Here is a 19,865-nt window from a genome sequence, read left to right on the forward strand (position 1 = left end):
GCCCCAAAATATTTATGAAAAAATATGTAAACCCCATGCAATTATTTAACTACGTTCCTCATTTCTTGAGAATAAATTATTGAAATGACTTCGTGGCATGGCATTCCACTTAATTTGAAACACACACTTGGTCCCAGTGGAGTTTTGAGTTTTATTCCGAGGATTGCTTACTTTTCATCGCTTTTGCCCTCTACGAAACTAACTTTCACCGAACTTCATTTGCGATTCCATCCATGAACCTCTCAACAGAAACAACTTTGGCCAGCCATCATCAATTCCACTAGCTAAAAGGGTTAACCTTTCACCTTTCACCCCTAACCCCTGGCCTACAAATAAGATTTATGGTCGCACATCAAATTGATCCATTTCTGTTTGCCTCGACTTTTCCTCGCTAATTTGCGGCCTTTACCTTTGGGGATTTAGATATAGATATTTCTCTCTTACCATATATACATATATATAAGTTGATATATATGTACATATATGTATATATAGGCTTATATCTGTACATATTTTGCACGCTTGTGTAATTTAGTTGGGAAAACAAGAACTGCGGTCTTCGGTTACATCTCAGTGTTCCAAAATTTGCATAAATAAAATTGGCATAATAAAATGTAAACATTTTGCTAAGCAAATTGTTATAGCACCACCCTTTCTCGATTCAAGGATTCGTCTTAGGGACTCATCCTTCGGATGAGGATGCGAGCGCCTAGCCAATATTTGTGGAGTCAACAAATTTACATTGCAAGTGAGAAAAGGCACGAAATCCTTCGAATTGAATGGGGGTTTTTCGCCAACAGGGATTATTTAGATAGAATATATATTGAATATATCTAGGATACTCACTGCACTGCGCCTCATCCGATTTGTCCTCACAATCCTCGATCATATCGCAGCGATAGTGCGGAGGGATGCAGTAGGTCTTGTTGAACGTGTACTGCCCGCAATTCAACTGCGGCGTTTCGCATTCCGGTGGAGCTGTAAAATGGGTTTTTTTTTTTTAATATTACTAAACATATACACAATGATCAAGTTAACATATAACTTGATTTTAAAGGCTCACACCAAGCAGCTACTGTTTAAAATATAGTCTTTGGCAGAGGCTTATCTTGCGTTAATTACAAATATATACATATACATATATATATATACATATATATATATGGCTTCAGTGCATTTTCATTAAGTGCCTTCTGCATCAATCAGATCTTCAGTGAGCACGCGTTCAAATTAATTAATTCCGGAAATTCCAGCGCATAAGAGCTGGATTGAAATTCGATTCATCACGAAACCATTCAACGAATCGCCACCGCAGAGCACTTGAATATTTCCTTGGTTTCGCTGGCGCGGTCCCACTTAATTACTGTCTATAATGTCACATATTTTTTTTAATTTTCCCCAAAATTTCCACATGGTCAGCAAGAGTATTGGTACGATACTTACGGCACGACTGCATCTCATCCTCGCCATCGTCGCAGTCCTTTTGATAATTGCAGACCCAGTGGTGCGAGATGCACTTGCCATTGTTGCATCGAAACGAGTCCGTTGGACACTCCGTGTTGATGCCACTGCTGCTGCCACCTGTGCTGGCCAGGCTGCCACCTGGAAAAGGAAAGGAGAAATGTCCCGGCAAAAGCGGAAAATCAGTGAGGGCTCTTCTTGTCGCACTAATTGGCATGTGACTGCCGCTTTGTCAGTCGACTTATCCGCAAGTCGTTGCAAAACTTTGCTAATAACCAATGCGGTGCCAATAAACAAACTGCCAACGGGCCAATTAGCACTTGAAAGCAATAGTGCAAAAAAACAAAATAAATGATAATCTAAAACGGTTTAACTATTATTAAACATGTTAAAAAATGCACTTATAGCACATCATATATTATTAATATCACTTGGAAAAAACATGGCTTTAAAAAGTCTAGCAATGCGAATGCTTGACACATTTAAGTTGTTTTTTTTTGTATACTCATACTTATTTGAATTACAAATGCTTTCCTACTAATTAACAAGCTGAGAATGCACTTTTTTCGAGTGTTCCAAAAAAAAAAAAAAACGGGAGCTGGGCAAAGGAAAGGCAAAGGGAATTCTGGCTGCCGACAACAAAAGACTGTCATAAAATGGCAGCTGCAAGGATGCGCCTCAACTTTTGTGGCTGCCAAAGCCGCCGCGGCTAATGGCCTTGTCACACACACACACATACTGGCACACAAACACTAACACACTTACAAGCACTAGCAAGGGGCACACACATGGGGGAAAAGTGCAGGAAAAACTGCAACAGCAGAGGCCAAGGAAAACGGAGCAGGGAAGTCAGAACGCGACCGGAAATGCTTAGCTGGGATTTCTTCTCGACGGGGAAAATGGAGCAGGGAGCTGGGAGCAGGGAGCTGGGAAACCGGTGGAAAATGGGTGGGGAAAATGGCGCACGGGGTCGACTGTTCAGTTTTTGGGGCCAGGGCGCTGACAATGTCATTTGTTTCCGGCTACGTGCACTCTGCACGTGCCCGACTTTTTGCGGCCAACTGAGAGAAAGTGGAGAAAGGCGGCATGAAGTTGCCCCCTTTTTTTTTTGTTTTTTTCTCCGGGTGCACCTGCTACAACTGCAACTGCAACTTCCAATTCCGCATCGTCGATGGTAGTTGAAACCGAACTTCAATTAAGCCCGATGCGAAGTGAAGTTAACCGAATTGGCGCAAACTGAAGCCAAGAATTGAAACTGAATGGAGTGCGCAGAGTGGGAAATGCAAAAGGAAGCTGTCAAATAACAATAGAAATCGAATAAAGAAAAAGGCTTTCAGGATAATGGGAAGAATCTAAAATAATTTCCAACTTTCGTTGCAGCTTAAGCACGGACTGCTAAATTAATAATACCTGAAAACCAAATTCGATTTAACTTGCAGTCTTAAAATGCGGAGTAATTGTACGAGTAATGCATTTTCAGGGTTTCAATTCAACTTTCTTGTGAAACATTTCCAATTAATGTGCCACAAATGCGTTAGCCACTCAAACCACCGAAGTTGGGCGCCACTTCCGCCACTTTCACCACCTCCGCCGCAGCCGTCCAAAAAGCCCACCTTTGAAATAACCCTGAAAAGTTCATGTCTAATTATGCATCTAATTAGTGAGTGCATTCTCCGTTTGGCAATTCATGCCGAAATTATTTTTGCCGCTTCCGTGCCATAATAAGAGCCAAACCGCAGACGACAACCGAAGTTGAGGCCCCCATTTTGGAACCCCTTTTTGCAAGCGCCACACGCCGCCTATGCTTTTGCCAACATGCTGCCATGTCATGCAATTCATTGCGAATTTAAGTACGCATGCCTTGCCACAGAATGAAAACGGAGTCATGTTTTATCACAGCGGATAATTCACATGGTGCAGTTGGCGGGTTGGATTCCCCCCCCCAATAATTGTGCCAGCAGAATCCTTTCATTTACGCATTGTGCTGCTCAAAATAATATTCATAATTGGGCATATGCCAAAGAAAATCCAAAAATTGAATGGGAAATGTATCAAATAAACTGCAAAGTAATTGTACATCTTTGTAATTTTGCCAATGAAATAGTTTCAAATTGCTCTTTCAGTTTACTTGATCTTAATTAGTAACATTCGGCTTCCTAAAAATGTTTGTCTTACATTGTTTTCCCCCCGTTTTCCCTGTTTTTTTTTTTTTTTGCACCACTGTCCAAGGACTCGGCCCGCATCTGTTTTTCGAAACTTTTCTTACATCGTTTGCTTGCCACTTTGTTGTGGAGAAAGCCTCTTGGAATAGTTTTCGACTGCCGGCGAAACTATTTCGGTGTCCAAGTTCCGAAAAAACGAGTGGCAACTGCCTCCTTGCCTTTGATGTGCCCGCACCAAAGTTGGCCACGAATGGCGGACTAATGACACAGGGGGTGGCTTGGGGCAAGGGGTTTTGGCTGCGTCTGCCCTTCCGGATTTTCAACCATCCGATTTCCGCCGCCTGATCCGAAACACAAATCCAACTCCAACTCTGGAAATTCCTGTCCTCCCATCAACCGCGACAACATCAAAATGCACGTTATTAAGTATTATGTTGCTGTTGCTGCTTCTATTTGTTTTTATTGTTATGGGCCATGTTATGGCCATGTCCTGCCCCTCGTCCTTGCAACCCGCCACCCAACCACCCCCCTTCCCCCCCAACCATCCATTTTCCGATCCCATTTTCCTGCCAGCAGCGTCAACGGTTTTAAGAGCTTACAAAATATTTTGTAATTTTGTCACGTCTCAACTTTGGCGACGTCACTTAAAATTACATTTAACAAAAAACAAAAAACAAGAAAGGAGAAAGCAAGCAAAAAATAGCCAAACAAAAGGGAACGGCCAGGAAATGATGTTTGTCTGCGATTTTCCTTGGCAGTTATGTTTCTGCGGGGTAAATCAAAAATAGATGAATGGGATGGCAGGACGAATAGATGGATGGATGGTCCAGGCATTTCCCACGCGTCACAAACAAAAAAAAAAAAGGTTAAATAGGCAAGAGGGAAATACACTTTAATGTCCGGAAAATCATAATAATAATGGGAATTTTTAGAAAGGCTAACAAACTTTCCACTTTTTAATCTGCCTGCCAAAAAAAAAACCATCTAAAATTGCACAACAAGTTGCTTATGTGGCAAGTGTTTCTCCTAAGCAGATCGAAATACCTTTTCGCATAGATTTTTCATTGAACTTTAAACTTTGAGTAGCTTAAAACCGATTTGTAATCTTCTTAAACTCGAACAGGCGAAAGCAATTGTGTTGGCCCAATAAAAAGTGTTCATTTTCAGCCAATCCTTTTGTTCCGCCAGCCCATTTTCAATTTCAGATTTTCAAACTAAATATCCCCAATCCAGCTTAGCCCCAAATATTTAGTTTAAAAGTGACTGAAGCACTGCTCCTGCTACGATTTGCAATGGCTTGTGTTTTGCTGAATTTCCCAGAAATAAGCATAAATCAATGTTTAGGTTGTGACAGAACATAAAGGATTTGGGCCAAATCAAAATGGAAATACATATTTCCATTCTGAGTATGTCATGAATAGATAGTTCAGCCCATAAAAATCGACTCTACACCGAGAAATATTCCATGCCTAAATGGGTCTGTATTTATAAAACGATCATTATTAAGTTGATGAAAACATTTTGTGGCAATACTTAGATATATTTCAAATTATATTTGCATTCCTTATATTCCTCACTTAAAGTTGTATATACATATGTGGTACATTTTGCTGGGTGCATCGAGTGCCCGTGACCATGCCTTTAGTGGGTTAAAACGAACGGAAGGGGGGATCAGTCCCAGACTGATGCCACCAAAAAGTGCATGCCGCATTTGGAAGCATCCCTTTAGCCAGGCTTGCCATACATTTATTACCACGAATTTCCATTACTCACTTAAAGAGGGGAAAATCGTTGGGGGCGCTGGTCGGGGATTATGGGGGCGTGGCTGCAAATATGGCAGTCAGACAAACGCGTTATGGGAACTGCCGAGCAGAGCTTTGCCGACTCTCTCGAAGATTCATCAATGAATTTATCAGTTTTTATAGGCAATTTATTATTTATTGATGGCTGTGCCACTGGCTAAAAGAGAACCCCTGGGAATGGAATGCCTGCAACAGGAGGGGGAGTGGGTTTGTGGAGGCAGTGCGGGCGTTATGGATATGGATACTACCCAGTATATTCATCTCCAGTCGCACACAGCCGCAAAAACATAGCATACATTTGAGGGCCAGACAATAACTGGCAACAGCTTTTCAAACTCCAAACGATTCTTTCTCTCTTTCCCCTCCCTTTTTTTTTGGAGCAGCCTTTCCCCTTTTTTTCTTGGCAGGAGTGGTGGAAGGGGGGGGTGGGGGGGTGGTGGGTGCCATTTTGAATAATGGCTGGGGCATGTTGTAGGGGTTTTAAGGCAGTTTGGTCATGTGGAGAGTGCATTTGGCAGTCATAAAGGAAGCGAAGCCAAAAAAGCAGACGAAGCCAAAGAGAATAATATATTGCTAGGAGAACCGATGAATAGCCGACCTTTAAAATGCCCTACGAAAATATATAACACTTAACTAACTAAAGCAGAAAATAAATAAAGATGGTTTAAAGATGTTGTATTACTTTTGGCAAATTTATTCTGATACTTAAATACCAAAATCTAAAAGGCTTATAGCAATGCTTGCTAATACACAAGAAAAATGTACAAACTCTTCCCTTTAGCTAATATGCCGCGATATGGCAACCGGAAATGAAAACTCCAAAGAGCCGCAACATTCAGCCGGAAAATGGAAAAGGGCAAATGTAATGCGAAAGCGATGAAGCCGCGTCATAATGTCCGGCAAATTGTTGCGGGCATTTCGCATTGGGGCACGTCTCAGTTTACAATGTTTGCCTTTGATTTCCCATTCAGGGTTTTAAAATTCCTTGGCAGGACTCAGGCTCCATTCCGGAGGTGGGATTTTAATGGATCGATTTCGGTGCTTAACAAAAAATTTACTCATGCTAATGTCGCGTAAGTAAATGTTACGTCAATTAATTGTGCTTAAAATAAATCTTAAATTTTGTGGTTCCTTCAGAATACACTTAACTATTCATCGCAATAACGTTATTTTACATTTATTGAGATATTCAAACCACTCATAGATTATCAACCCCCACGTTTTTGCCCAACCAAATGGCCATGTATCGATGACCGCAGCCGCTTAACCCACTGATGACCAGTAATGTGATTTCGTACGTGATTCGAAGCGACTGCATGTGAATACGCGAGGCCGCTGGAGGGCGTGGCAGCTTGTGATTAATTTATAATTTTATTTAAATAATTAATTGCGCTGCAAAATGCGTCATAAAATGCATATTCCGGCATTAACTTATAAATAAATTCGTGACACTAAATCACATGACAAATTTTCCAGTATTAAATGTGATCAATTTGAAAATGCAACAGCGGTAAATATAAAAATAAAAATCAAAATAAATATCAATGCATGTTTGTTGCAAAAAAACAAAAAAAAAAAAATAAATAAAAAAATAGCAAGTAAACGATGCAGCATAATAATAATTTATTTCCGTATGAGGCGCATAAATGGAAATAAATTAAATATTTATGCAACATAACCTGACCGGCAAACAAAAGGCCAAGGAGCAAAAGAAATTAAATAAATACAACTATATAAATAAGCAAATAAATATTGCATCACAAGTGGAAAGCTGGAGGACAAGAACACACAGACAACAGCGAAATGGGCCAACAACCAAATGCAACTTGGCCAAACAAAATACAACAAACAAAGTGAAAACGACAAAAAAAAAAATGGAAAATATGGGGGGTTTCAGCAGAGATGCCGTTAATTATGCCACCAAAGTGAGATCCTTTTTTTTTAACGAGTAAATTATTATACGCTGTCATGCAAATAGTTGCAATAAAAAAGGCAAAAACTCAGACACACAGGCGCCAGAGCATGGCCATAAAAGAAAAGGGCGTGCATTTTGGAGGGCGGGGGGGGGGATGGTGGGGCAGAGGGGGCAGCTGGCATAATTGCATGCTCGAAGCCATACCCCCCCATCCCACACACTCCAAGCCCACCCAAAAATCACACAGAGCAAAAAGCGGTTTTCAAAGAGAATATCTCATCAGATTCAAATTCTGAGCGAGAAAAAGTTGTTTGCTTAAATTTTAGGGCGTACTAAGATTATATATTGTGAAAAAATTGCATTTAAAAAAAGAATTCTTAAAACATTTTCCTATAGCTGAGTGCTTTAATAGTTTCAGTGAAAGAACAGCTGCGTAAAACTCTATATATTACATTTAAACAAGCTAGTTAATTGTAATTTTATACATTTATTATTAATGGTTTTTTGTTTCCAGTGTAGGGGGTTTGCCTGTCCTGGGACTCATTTGTATGCACACAGGCGGCCTATTATTTTTAGCGCTGACGTGGGCGACGACGCCAATGTCGACCCGCAACGGCTGTGAAGGGTTAATGCGACCGCGGCAACAAGCCAATGGATGGATCCCGTGGATCCTGCACCGCGGCACACACCCACCCACCCCGCACATCCCTGTCCCCTGACGTGTGGCCCACCGATGCGGACGATGACGTTGACGTCGACGTCACAGACGGCGGGCAAAGTAAACAGCCCAAGCGACGGGGCGGAGGTATCGAAAAGCTTCCATTCAATATTGGAATTTATAATAATAAATTTAATGCAAATTTAAGTTTGGAGCGTATTATTTATAGCTTTAAACAGTGTGTAAAGTACATCAATCTAAAAGTATAAAGTTTATAACTTTTTAACCAGCCCTCGTATCTGCAACTTTCAACTGCAGGTCAAAAACACAAACACACATACGGAAAGACGCAGACACACGCAATTTATATTTGATGACCTTACGCACATTCAATGAGCAAAACAAGAGCGAAAAGCACTTCAAAGGACTCTACTTTCAGAAGGGATTCAGCAGCATCCAGGATCCTGGATCCAGCGGACCGTTTCCGGGAACACGACCATTGCACATATTAATAATAATCCCTACGATCCGAAAAGCTGGCATAATTAATGGCATACAAACGAGCAGTACATAAATTTGGAACCTTTAACGCTGCAGGACAATGCAAGGACATTTAAGTATTCAGTTGCTGTGGTAGTGGAATGCAGAGTATATCATGACCTACACTACTTAATATTAATATTAATTTATTGAACTAATAAGATCATCTTTAACACGCATAGAATGTAAAATAATGAAAGGAAAATAATACAAAATAATTCATTGAAAATTGATTCATAGAATATCTCTAACAATGGCGGCTTAATTTGCTTGTCAATAGTGATAATAAAGGGGAGAAGAAGATCCCAAAGGAGGCGGAAAAGTGGGCGGGAAATGTCGGGTGAAAGATATGTACGTGACATTGCAGCCAATCCGGGAAACTGAGAAACTAAGAGAAGTGACTCCATAAACACGTTGTGCAACCAAAAACACCAATAACCAAAGCGAGGAAAAACAACAAGCAAATTTAAACTCTGGCATCAACTGATAGGCAGCAACAACATTTAGAGGTGCTCAATTGGCTATTAAATAGCTAGAGAGAGAAAGACTTCCAAAATTTACCTTCTAAGAACTATCATTATTTAAAAGTATTGCATGTGAGTATGAAACAAAATCTGCCTGTTGTATTTTTTGCATATTAATTGTAGCATTTAGTGTTTCTTTTATTTTTTTAAATAATTAAAATTTTGCTTAGCTTTTTTTTTGTTTTTGTTATAGCTGCCATCTCTAGAAGCAACAAAAAATGCATGTGGAAGAAGGGGAATTCCCGCTATGTGACACACGGGAGAAATTAATGCCTGCCAAAATGCGCGGCAGTCTGCTTTCTTTTTTCATGCCTTCTCTTTCAGTCCCGCTCAACCTGTCTCTGTCTACTTCTCGGCACGTTCCCCAAACAAATAGAGCGAGAGGCATGTTGGGTGGAAAAGAGACAGGGATTGGGAATAACGTGCTAACAGCAAAACAGCCAAACAAAAATGAGAAAAATCAAAGAAAACTCAGCAGCTACTGAGATTTTATGCAACAAAAACAAGAAAAGAAAAACATCCAAAACTTTGCCACAACTTTAATGTGCGACAGAGAACAAGAAAATGAACGAGAGAGATGGAAATACTCAGGTTCTCGTCTCACTCCCGAGTAGTTAGACTTTTAAACGTGTTTTCGGATGCGATTCATTAAATGAGGATAAGCTTTAAGGGCAATATGCTTCGGCGTAACAGGGCGTATACGTAATGTTTACAAGGAAATTCAATTTCAAACTATCTGTCGGGAGATAGTGATCTCATTTGAATAATTTAAGCATATAATCTATATAATGTTATACGCATAAAAATTACTTTCTTTCACACTGAATATATTTAAGGGTAATCTTATAGTCGAATTAAATATAATTCTTTCACACCAACTTGTTTTGCACCCCTGGCTCAGCTTTAAAATTGACACAAAAGGATTTTTCCACGCTCGGTTTTTTGCTTTTCTTCCTTTTCGTGTCGTTGTGGGGCTTTATTATGGCTTTCTTTCGCATTGCCATCCTCTGGCTGGCTGCCTTGTTGTTAGTGAAAATCCTTTTGTCCTGGCCCAAAGGACAATGGCATTGACTCGAATCGGAGTTAAATGCAACCTGGCATACAAAATGCAAAGGAATTCAAGAAAATGCTGGAGTAACTTTAAGTGGCCATAAGCACGCCGCTCTGATCCTGATGTGGATAATGCTTAATGACCTTGAAAATAAGGGTCTGTTGTCATGTAATGGAGAACAAAAAGTAATTGCAAATTGAGGGATTCTCTTTATGTGGCAAGGAAAATGAGAAAGGCAGAGGAACATAAAAAAGGAAAATCGAATTTCATGTGCTCCCCATGGGTAATTATAATTTAAAAAGTTTGTTTAAATAGCTTTTTAGATTCAATACGAGCTTGCGGTCTTTTTATAACATTTAATGTAGTAAGGAATCTTTTTATTTTGGATCATTTCCATGACTGTAGTTTATTTATTTTTTAATTTTTCTCTCCGCTTTTCCTGCTTGTCCCGCTTTTCAACTGGCCATTTCCCTGCTGTGCAACATTTGTGTCGCATTAATTTGAATTTGAAGCGCGTTCAAAATGAAATCACGCGCACTCCGAACCAGAGGGCACAAAAAGTGGGCTGGCCGTCGGGTGGTTACAGAGGTTACAGTGGCGATGGGGTCAAGGGGTCAGCGGGTTAAGGGGCACTCGGTGTGACCAGCCCTGATGTTGTTTATGGTGGCAGGCGGCGCGAAATTAGCATTAGGCCAAACGATGCCAAACAATTTCGCCGGCGTTTTGTGCCTCACCCACCCCCCACCGCCCTCGAAAAAACAATGGACAGTGCGGCAAAGGGGGCTAGGGGTTAAGGGGACTGGCGGTGAAGGGTTAAGGGTTCCCGAATCGCGTTGCATGCCAGCATTATTGGAAAATGCAATTCGGCTTTTAATTGCCAGCAATTGATGGTCTAAAGGGAGACCTTTAAACTTTAAAGGAGAAAAACGCCAATACGACATGGTCGTGGGTGGAAAACAGTGGTTAAAAGGGGGGCGGCACAAGCCCCTCGGGTGTCGTTGGTCAATCGCAGCCAAATGTGGATGCGTTAACCCTTCACTACTCTGCCCATTACCTCCTTTAACCCATTCGAGGCCTTCCCTTTCTCAACGCCTTTCGCTGTTAATAATCGATGACTGCAGCAGAGTTGAGGGGCTAGGGCGTTGGGTGTTTCCAGGGAAAGGGGGTCAACAATTGTCGGCAAGTGTCGCTGGCCGCACAGTCGTGGCCAGTGATTTAGGGTCAGCAGCACACGGCCAAAGTTGGAATGCATTCGGCCGCAAAATACCCCACGAGCCAGATCCGAAACAAAAGTACTTACACTTGCAAAAAAAAATATAGATATGTACCTTGAGTAATACATATCTTCTCTCTCTCTTTTGAATATCCCATCCTATGTATGTGTTATGAAAGTAAAAAAGTAGACTTGAACATATTGAACAAAAATATTGCGTATACGCCATGGTGCACGGTTACTTTAAAGAAGGGTAGCTGAATGCATAGCTGGTGGCTTTGTGTGGGTGGCGGAGACTTGGCTTAGTGGTGCGGAAATATTAAATGCGCCACTTTGCCGCACCATGCATTATTTTTCACTTCCGCTAGTGGAAATGGCCGCCGATCAGTTATCGAGCTTTCGTCCTGCCCACCTGCCAAATGGCAGCCGAAAAACCCACTCCTTCAAAGTCCGGTGACATAAAGCAAGGCATTAATCGCGATGGAATGAGTGATTTTGTGGTAGTGAAAAACTACGCAAAAACCTTTAAATTTGCATTTCAAAAATAATCTAGGTCCTTAATTTGTAAAATTAAGCTTGTGAAATGTTGGCAGTTCACCTGGCAGTTTTTTGTTTGTTTATGGCTTTTGCAATACCAACTGTATAGGAAGTACTTTATGTGGTTGAATTGTGCTTACCTGCAAAGAGAATGAACAAAATATACGAAATTATTAAGAATCTTAGCCATCGAGTAATTAAAATTCATTAAAAGCAGGCTTTTAGGCTTATGAGCCGCGATGAAAACCCTTTACAGTCCAATATTTGTTTTTTATTTCCCTTAAAATCTTCATGATAATTCCGAACCCTTGATATGCAAATGGGAAAGCCCACTTTTGGAGTTGGGAAAAACCCTATGGCAACTCCTGGACGAATGTCAATTGCAGGCGATCCAAATAAACAAACGAGAATTAAATGGAAATAAAATGAAATGGCTCAGAGCGGTGGGTGAAGTAGAAAAAGAATGCCTTAATTAAAAGCATATTATTCCCATGAATATTTTGTTGAGGCCCCCGAAAAACTGAAAACTGAAAACTGAAAACTGTAAGCTTAAAACCCAGCAACAAACAGCAACATACCGAGAGGGGAGAAAAGGATTTACAGTCCTTTGGCCATTGTTTTCGGTTATGGCCATTGTTGCTCTGCTCTGCTCTGCCGGTTGCAGATTTTGCCATCATAAAATATTCAAAACATTTAAGAAATTTTCTGTGACAATGGCAATCTCCTTCCCTTTAATCCTGGCCCATACCGAATAATCAAAGAAAATAAAAAAAAAAAAAAATAAAAAGAAGAGGATACAAAAGCTGAAAATAATAACAAAATTCCACTTAAATTGCGCTTTTAGTTTTCCACACACACACACACACACACATATTCACTATTTCTTCTTCTTGCCGGTTTTCCATCTTGATGCAGCGCCATCTTGTGGCCATTTGTAAAATGTCACAAAACGAAATGAAAATGAAAATATCGAATTGAAGGGCCAAGAAAAGCGGCCAGCGGGGCAGGAAAACGGAATTGAATTATTTGATTGCCGGAGAAATGCATCTTAAAATATTAATTGGAATATTTTTGAATGCAAAAGAGCGAAAAGAGGAAGCTCAGGACTTGCACAAGTGCCGAAATGCTCTGGCCGAAAAGCGATTTCAATATGGCTTTTTCATTCGATAATTGATTGGAATAGTTAAAGCTGTCATCAGTTTACCAAGTAAATAAAAAAAAATATTCCAGATATGAAGTTTTTGCGTATTGTATGCACACCAATGCATTTTCTTGAAACTGACAGAATTTTATTAAAGTGATTTACCAAATAACAAATATGTAAATAATATTTCTGTAAGGGATATTTTAATAAGCTATTGTACTGTTCGGTAATCAAATTTATCTTTTAAACAATCTTTTTCCTCGTTGATTTTCATTTGTTTTCTTCACTGCAGTATTGATATTTACTGAGCTGTGCAAACCAAATGCAAATGAACAAAGGGGTAAGAAAAGCAAAAGCATATAGAAATTTTTGGAATTTTTCTGTATCGTTATCTATAAATATGCAAGACACACACACATATATATATATATATACGAGGGCCAAGCGGAAAAGCGGGAAAATCGGGGCAAGGGCTGGCGATTGCCCCGAGGCAGTTCATAAACTTTCAAGTAAATTGCAAACTTATGCACTTCGTCCGTCGCCTTTTGCCTGAGTTTGTTTGCATGCAAATCGAGAGCGGTTTACCTTTACCTTTACCGTTGCCTTCACCCTTACCTATTCCCGCTAACCGCTAAACGCTTTCCCTCCAAAATTTTCTTCCAACTTTACTGACTAGCAGCCACTTTTCATGTGTCGCTCCGTTTGTCATGCAATGTGCTCCAGGCGTCTCCTTAGCCGCCTTTCTCTATTTTCTTCGTTTTTCCTATTTGCACTAGCTTTGGTATTTTCCCTATATACCCTATTTTCCCCCAGCTTTCCCACTTAACTATAGTCAAATGACAACCACCCCTTTTGTTGGCCACCATATTATACTATATGCTATATATGCTATGTCCCATTACCACCCCGCCCTCAGTTTGACTGCATTTCAATGCATAACATCATAATATGGCAACGATTCTATCTGAACACATGGGCAAAACTAAATGGAAACATTAGTTTGGGGTGTGGAAAATGCGCCCTCTTTCCCTGTTGACTACTTTTTGGGGTGTCCAAAGGGCACAGGGGACTTGGGGTTGGATGGCACCGTGCAATAAAAGTTAAGTTCCATTTGTGGCTCACTGCAGAATGCAGAATGCAATAACAAAACTCAAACTCGAGCCGACATTTTTATGCATATTTATGGCACGGTCATAATGGCATAAACAACAACAATAGTAATGGTAAGTGGGTTAAGGTATGACAGTGCACCCAGTGGGTTAAGACATTATGGTAAACGCACTCCCTATATGGCATCATAATCACTATGTAAAAGAAAATTTCTTCGTTTGTCAATTAAATGCGAATGTTATGAAATAAAATACACTATCATCGTTTGCTATTTAGTTTATAAACTGTTTTTTTTTTTTATATTTGAAGTTTAAGTTTAAGGAGTTAATTTAAATTTCCATAGCTTTTTCCCTCAGTGCACCCAATAATCGCGAGTGCGTTCCAACGGAATACTCTTAAATTTCATTGCCCAGTTCATGATAATGTACCGATTTCTCTTCGCTTTGTTTTTGTTTAAAACAAAACAATTTTTACTTTAAATGCAAAACTGAGGAGGAAAATCAGAGAGCTGGGCGGCAAGCAAAAGAGGCGGGAGACAGTCAAGTAAGTGTGGGCGGAAAAACTAAAGACAAAACAAAAACAAAATGGAGCAAAGAGATCCTTGACACAGAATGCAATGAAAGTCGCGATTGTTGCTGTTGCTGGGGAAAATGGGTGGAGAAAGGCGTGGAGAAAGTAGGCGTAGGGGGGGGGGGCGTGGAGAAGGCAGGGACGCGGGTCTAGAAACATTCAGTTCGTGCTCTTTGCCTCTCGTTCCTTTTCTAGTGTGAAGTGGAGGAAGTGAGCGACGGCAAATGAGTTTCTTGTTTCACACCCTACACCTGTGGTCATTCAAGGGTATGCCTGGTTCGCTTTCGCAGGTAAAACAACAGTTATGAGGGTTATTTTCACTTTAGGATGTCTAAAAATGGTCTCACAGCTGAAAGTATACATGTTTTATGCATCTAATTACCAGTACTAACGACCCCTATCACTTTTTGAAGTTTTTTAGAAAATCAATTTTTGAGTCAATTTTCGCATTTTTTGTAAGGGGTAACATCATCAAAATTTGCAAAAAATGTCAAAAAAATAGAATTTCCATTTTTGAACACAGTTTGATTGGAAATTTTAATACGAGCTCAACGAGGTATGACATTCCATATTCAGACAATTATTTTTAAAGATATGGCAAAAAAACTGATTATTTGAAGACCGAAATTCGGAAAAACGTCTTTTGCAAAAAATGTGAAGATTAGAAACGGTATTTTCACCATAACTTGCCTAAAAATCGTCGTATAGATGAGAGAACAACTGTTTTGAGCAGCAAATTACTAATACTAACGATCTCAATGACTTTTTGAGGGATTTTAGGAATTTAATTTTTGAGTACATTTTTGCCTTTTTTCAAACGGTTAATATTAAAAAAAAATGGCAAAAAATTAAATTTGTTAAATTGGTACCCAAATCGATTTGAAATTCGATTACGAGTTCAACGAGGTATGCCAATCCATATATGGACTCTTTGTTCCAAGTAAATTGACAAAAATTCGATTTTTCCTTGGGAGAACTTTAATAAATGGCTTTGCTGAATTTTAATCAGTTGCCCTCTAATCCGAGCATGTAAAGAACAGGTATTACCAAGTGCTTTTAAGTCTCGAGTTCTTGATTTTGTTTGGTTGTTGCTGCAGTTGTTGGCATATGATGTCACACGCCAAACTACACGAGCAACAAAAACAAGAACAAGGAGCTGTTGGCCAAGTTAATAACAAACGAACGCATTAAGCAGGAGCAAGGGGAAAAATTGAATTCAATTTTCTTGCATGGGAATGATGGGAAAACGGCGGGAAAAGTGTCGTGGAGGCGGGGTAGGTGAGGTATTTTGAAATTGCTTTTGCTGTTGTTGCCGCGCTATTAAATAGTGTTGGAAATAACACATTTCTGACACCCAACTCCGGATCGAGCTGAAGCAAAAGGCTTTTCAGGTCGCTAGAGGGGATTTGCCAGGGGGATTTTCCACACCACTCAAAACACCTGCCCCTCTTTTCAGCTTGTCGAGGACCGGATGTGAGCGCATTTAGGGCGGTATTTATAAGACACGCCCCCTTCCCCAAAAGGGCTTAGTGTTAAGAATGGGAAATGGGAACGAAAGGGAAAAGCGCTAAGGAATTTAAAAATATTTAAAATAGTTAGATCCCTTGCAGGACTTTACAGCTTCATCGACGACAAGCCATTTGTTTTATTTAAATAATTTAGAAAGCACAGGTTTAGGTTCATTCAACTTTAAAAGACCCTTTCTACATTGCAAAATAAATTATATACATTAAACACAATAGATAAAAGCTAGATAAGTCCTACATTAATCGAATCGAATCGAATAAGATATCATTGTATTCTAGCTACGATTTTGACTGATGGCGAGCACAATTGCCCTGATTTTGGATTGCTGGGCTGCCGTGGAAAATTGCCCTAATCCAGTGGTTCGTGTAACTCCGCCCACACTCCACCGGAAGCCGAAAGCCAATTAACAGTCCGTGCCGTGACTATAAGTGCATGTTATGTTTTTGCCGCCTTCCGGTGTCTCCCGCACCACACCGCCTTCACTTTTTTTGCTCATTGTTGGTGCAAAGTTTGCATTGTAAAAAATAATTGAAAATTCGCACAAACCAAATGTGTGTGTGTGTGTGTGTATGTTGGTGTGCGTGTTGTGAAATTTCATTTTGCTTGAACCTTCATTTCATTTGTGCCCGCATTTGTCGGGCATTTTTAAGCGAGTCTCTGGCCTTTTCACTCCTCCTCGCTTTCCGCGAAAACCCCTCATCAAATGCCATATTAGAGGTGTGTGGGCAATGCTTGTGCACTCCTAAGCCCCCCCATGCTTTTCGCCCGCCCCTTTCTCCAGTGGGCGTGGCAATTGTTGTAAGGAGTCCAAGTGCAAACGTTTTGTTTTGCTGGCCGAGATTGTAGCGCGCTTTTGAAATATTTATGCATGCAAATTCCAACGAAAAGCACGGAAAACGAAAGCAACAAAATGAAATGAAAGGAAAAATGGCACAAAAACATCGTACAAGTGAGATAAAGACTACTGGAATATATGCAGAAGTTGTTGGGGAATTTCAAGATATCACACGCTAATTTAAATTAAATTTCTTAAGAAAAGAAACAACTCAACAGAATTCAAGAAACTCTAAAGTTGCAGGAAAATATGACCAAAATATCACTCATACGCAGTGGCGGCCATTGTGGTTTTCCCATTAAACAGCGGAGCTATAGAAAAAGCAATTGAATTAACACATATTTAAATAAAATTAAAAGATACTCATAAATAATAACATTGCATGGAATTAAATCGGAAATGTAAACATTTTAGGCCAATAAAATTTCGGATTTTCCAGCTAGCTGAATGCAAACAGTTTACCTAACGCTAAGTAACTGTCTCGTTTGATTTTCTTTTCGGCAAATGGCATACTCATTCGACTAATTTGCCATCAAAAGAACATCCACACGCACACACACATGCATATATAGATGGTTATAGCCGCAAAACACTCACACACACACACACACACACACACACACATGCCCGCCCACATAAATGGTTGTCCAACTTTGGTTTCGGGTTCAATTTGGTTTTTGGGGGGTTTTCAGGGAGCTTTCAACAAATCTTGCCAATCAATGGCTACGTGAGTGCCAATTACACACGCACACACAGGGACACCAGAACAGAGATACTCACACCTATGAACACACACAGGCACATACACACACACACAGAGCGATACCCAAGCGCCTGCATTTAAATGTGTGCGTACTTAGATAGACAGAGTGACTAAGCATCTATCTGCATCTCCGTTAGATGATGATGGTAGTTGTGATTAGGCATTAAGTCCACACACTCAAACTTGCCACGCCCGCCACCCACCGAACACACACACACACAGTGACACACAGAATCCAATACACCGTAGGACGCATAAATAAATTATGGAAATTAAACATGAAATTGTACAAAACCTCGACACGAATGCGACAGCCAAAAGGATCAGGCTGCCAAGCGAAGTTTGTGCTAGTGTGTAATGACACTGAGAGAAATGAATTGGCCAATTTGAATGCGTGATATTAATAATGTATGGCCGCTTATGTGTGCTATAATTCAGTCATTACATATATGATGTTTTTCCTTATGAGTGCACTATCATATGTGAAGGCCAAACTTTTCTCTCAGTGGAGTGGCTTAAGGTGCTGTCTTTTGGAGAACCTGTGATAAGGTTTGCAAATTGACGGAAGCAACACATTTGCAGCAAAGACAGTGGCGCAACGAATGGGGGGCACTTGCGGAAGCTAAGGAAAATGCATGCAAAGCAGCTGCTTTTTCAGCCCCCGCCCCCTACACACAACCCCCCCCCCCCCATACCACTCATCTTCCATCTCCGCCCCCATTTTGCCAGGGTCTTTTCTGAACTCAATCTCCTGGCAACTGCCAACAACTTTGTCAATGTGGCAGCACATCTGTGACCAGGAAAAGGCACTGGGCGTCTGTGGGGGTGGTGGGGCGCAATGGATGAAAGGGGGGAGTGGGTTTGGGAAAGTGGGGCTTGGGAAATTCCTATTCCACTCTACCTGTCTCTGCTCTGAGTTTTGTCAACGTGTTGACAGCTATGATGATGATGATGATGATGATGTGTCCCTGCCTGCTGGAGATTCTACCAGGCCCCCCTGGACAGAAAACCCTACCCCCCATCGCAATCCTCCACGACCCCAACCATTTCCCAGCACCCGGCTTCTCTCTTTTCGCAGCATGTTAACAATGCACGACAAAAGCGCATTAGAGGCATATGTGTGTCTGTCTGTTGTGTGTGTGTGTGTGTGTGCGAGTGTAAAGGTGCGGGGTGTGCGTGTGTCTATGTGTTTGTGGCTGCCCACTGCTGGGGGTCACCAAACCGCCCAGCGCCTGCCCCTTTTCGCCGCCCCTGAACTTCCGCCCTCAGTTGTGGGCGTGGCCCGCTTGGTTGGCTGCATTCAGCATGTCGCAACGATTTGTTGCAAATTGTCACACACACGCACACACACACACATGGGTGGGGTAGTAAGGGGGTCGGAAAATGTTGAAAGAGTGGAGAAGGGGTGGTGGGCATTGCCACCTCGGCTCTGTTGTTGCATTTAATTACGCGTGTCTGCGCGCCAAAGTTTACTTTGTCTCGCCATCACACACAGAGAAAGCGAAAGAGACGGCCATACGGCGGTGCAAAAGAGATGGCGCGAGCAATGCACGTGCAACGTGTGGCCTGAAGTGTGTCTGTTTGACTTTATTAAACATGCCCCGACTGCACTGGCAAAAATACTGAGGACAAAGCCATTTTGGGCCATTACACTGCGAAAGAAATTCTAGTTTGAGCTAAACTAATAATCATAATAATTCTGATAGAAATGGAATTTATGAAAAAATCATCTAATTAAACTGGTATTTTCTTCGAGTGCACTCGACTGGGCTGCAATGTCCTGGCTCTAACCAAAGGCGAGTCCACGCGCCGCCAGTAGCAGTGCCTTTGAGTGACAGCCTAGATTGGGCCTCGTCCTGTCCCGGGCACGTGCAATTGAATGAAATTGCCGGCACAACGGGCTCAAGGATGCGGGAAGCGAAGGGTAGAAAGGACTTTGGGAAAGTTGGGGTAGGATGGTGTGCATTACTGCAACAATGCTGACGGTTAATGTGTTGCAAATCAAAATTAAACAAGACAGATGCAAGCGAGCGACCTGCCCAAATGGTGTGCA

General features: G+C 41.0%; 1 protein-coding gene across 4 annotated transcripts in view; it reads right to left on the bottom strand.

Moving 5' to 3' along the window:
- The window catches only part of mgl (Megalin), a 141,634-nt gene that overhangs the window by 23,268 nt on the left and 98,501 nt on the right, over positions 1-19,865 (bottom strand). For all 4 annotated transcript variants that reach the window (NM_001298124.1, NM_001103454.3, NM_132335.3 and 1 more), the window contains exons 3-4: positions 1,444-1,602; positions 847-978 (exon numbers count right to left, since the gene is read on the bottom strand). In NM_001298124.1, coding sequence (NP_001285053.1) covers positions 847-978; positions 1,444-1,602 — 291 coding nt within the window. The remainder of the gene's footprint in view (positions 1-846; positions 979-1,443; positions 1,603-19,865) is intronic.

Source organism: Drosophila melanogaster, chromosome X (genome assembly GCF_000001215.4).
Source record: "Drosophila melanogaster chromosome X".
Classification (NCBI taxonomy): domain Eukaryota; kingdom Metazoa; phylum Arthropoda; class Insecta; order Diptera; family Drosophilidae; genus Drosophila; species Drosophila melanogaster.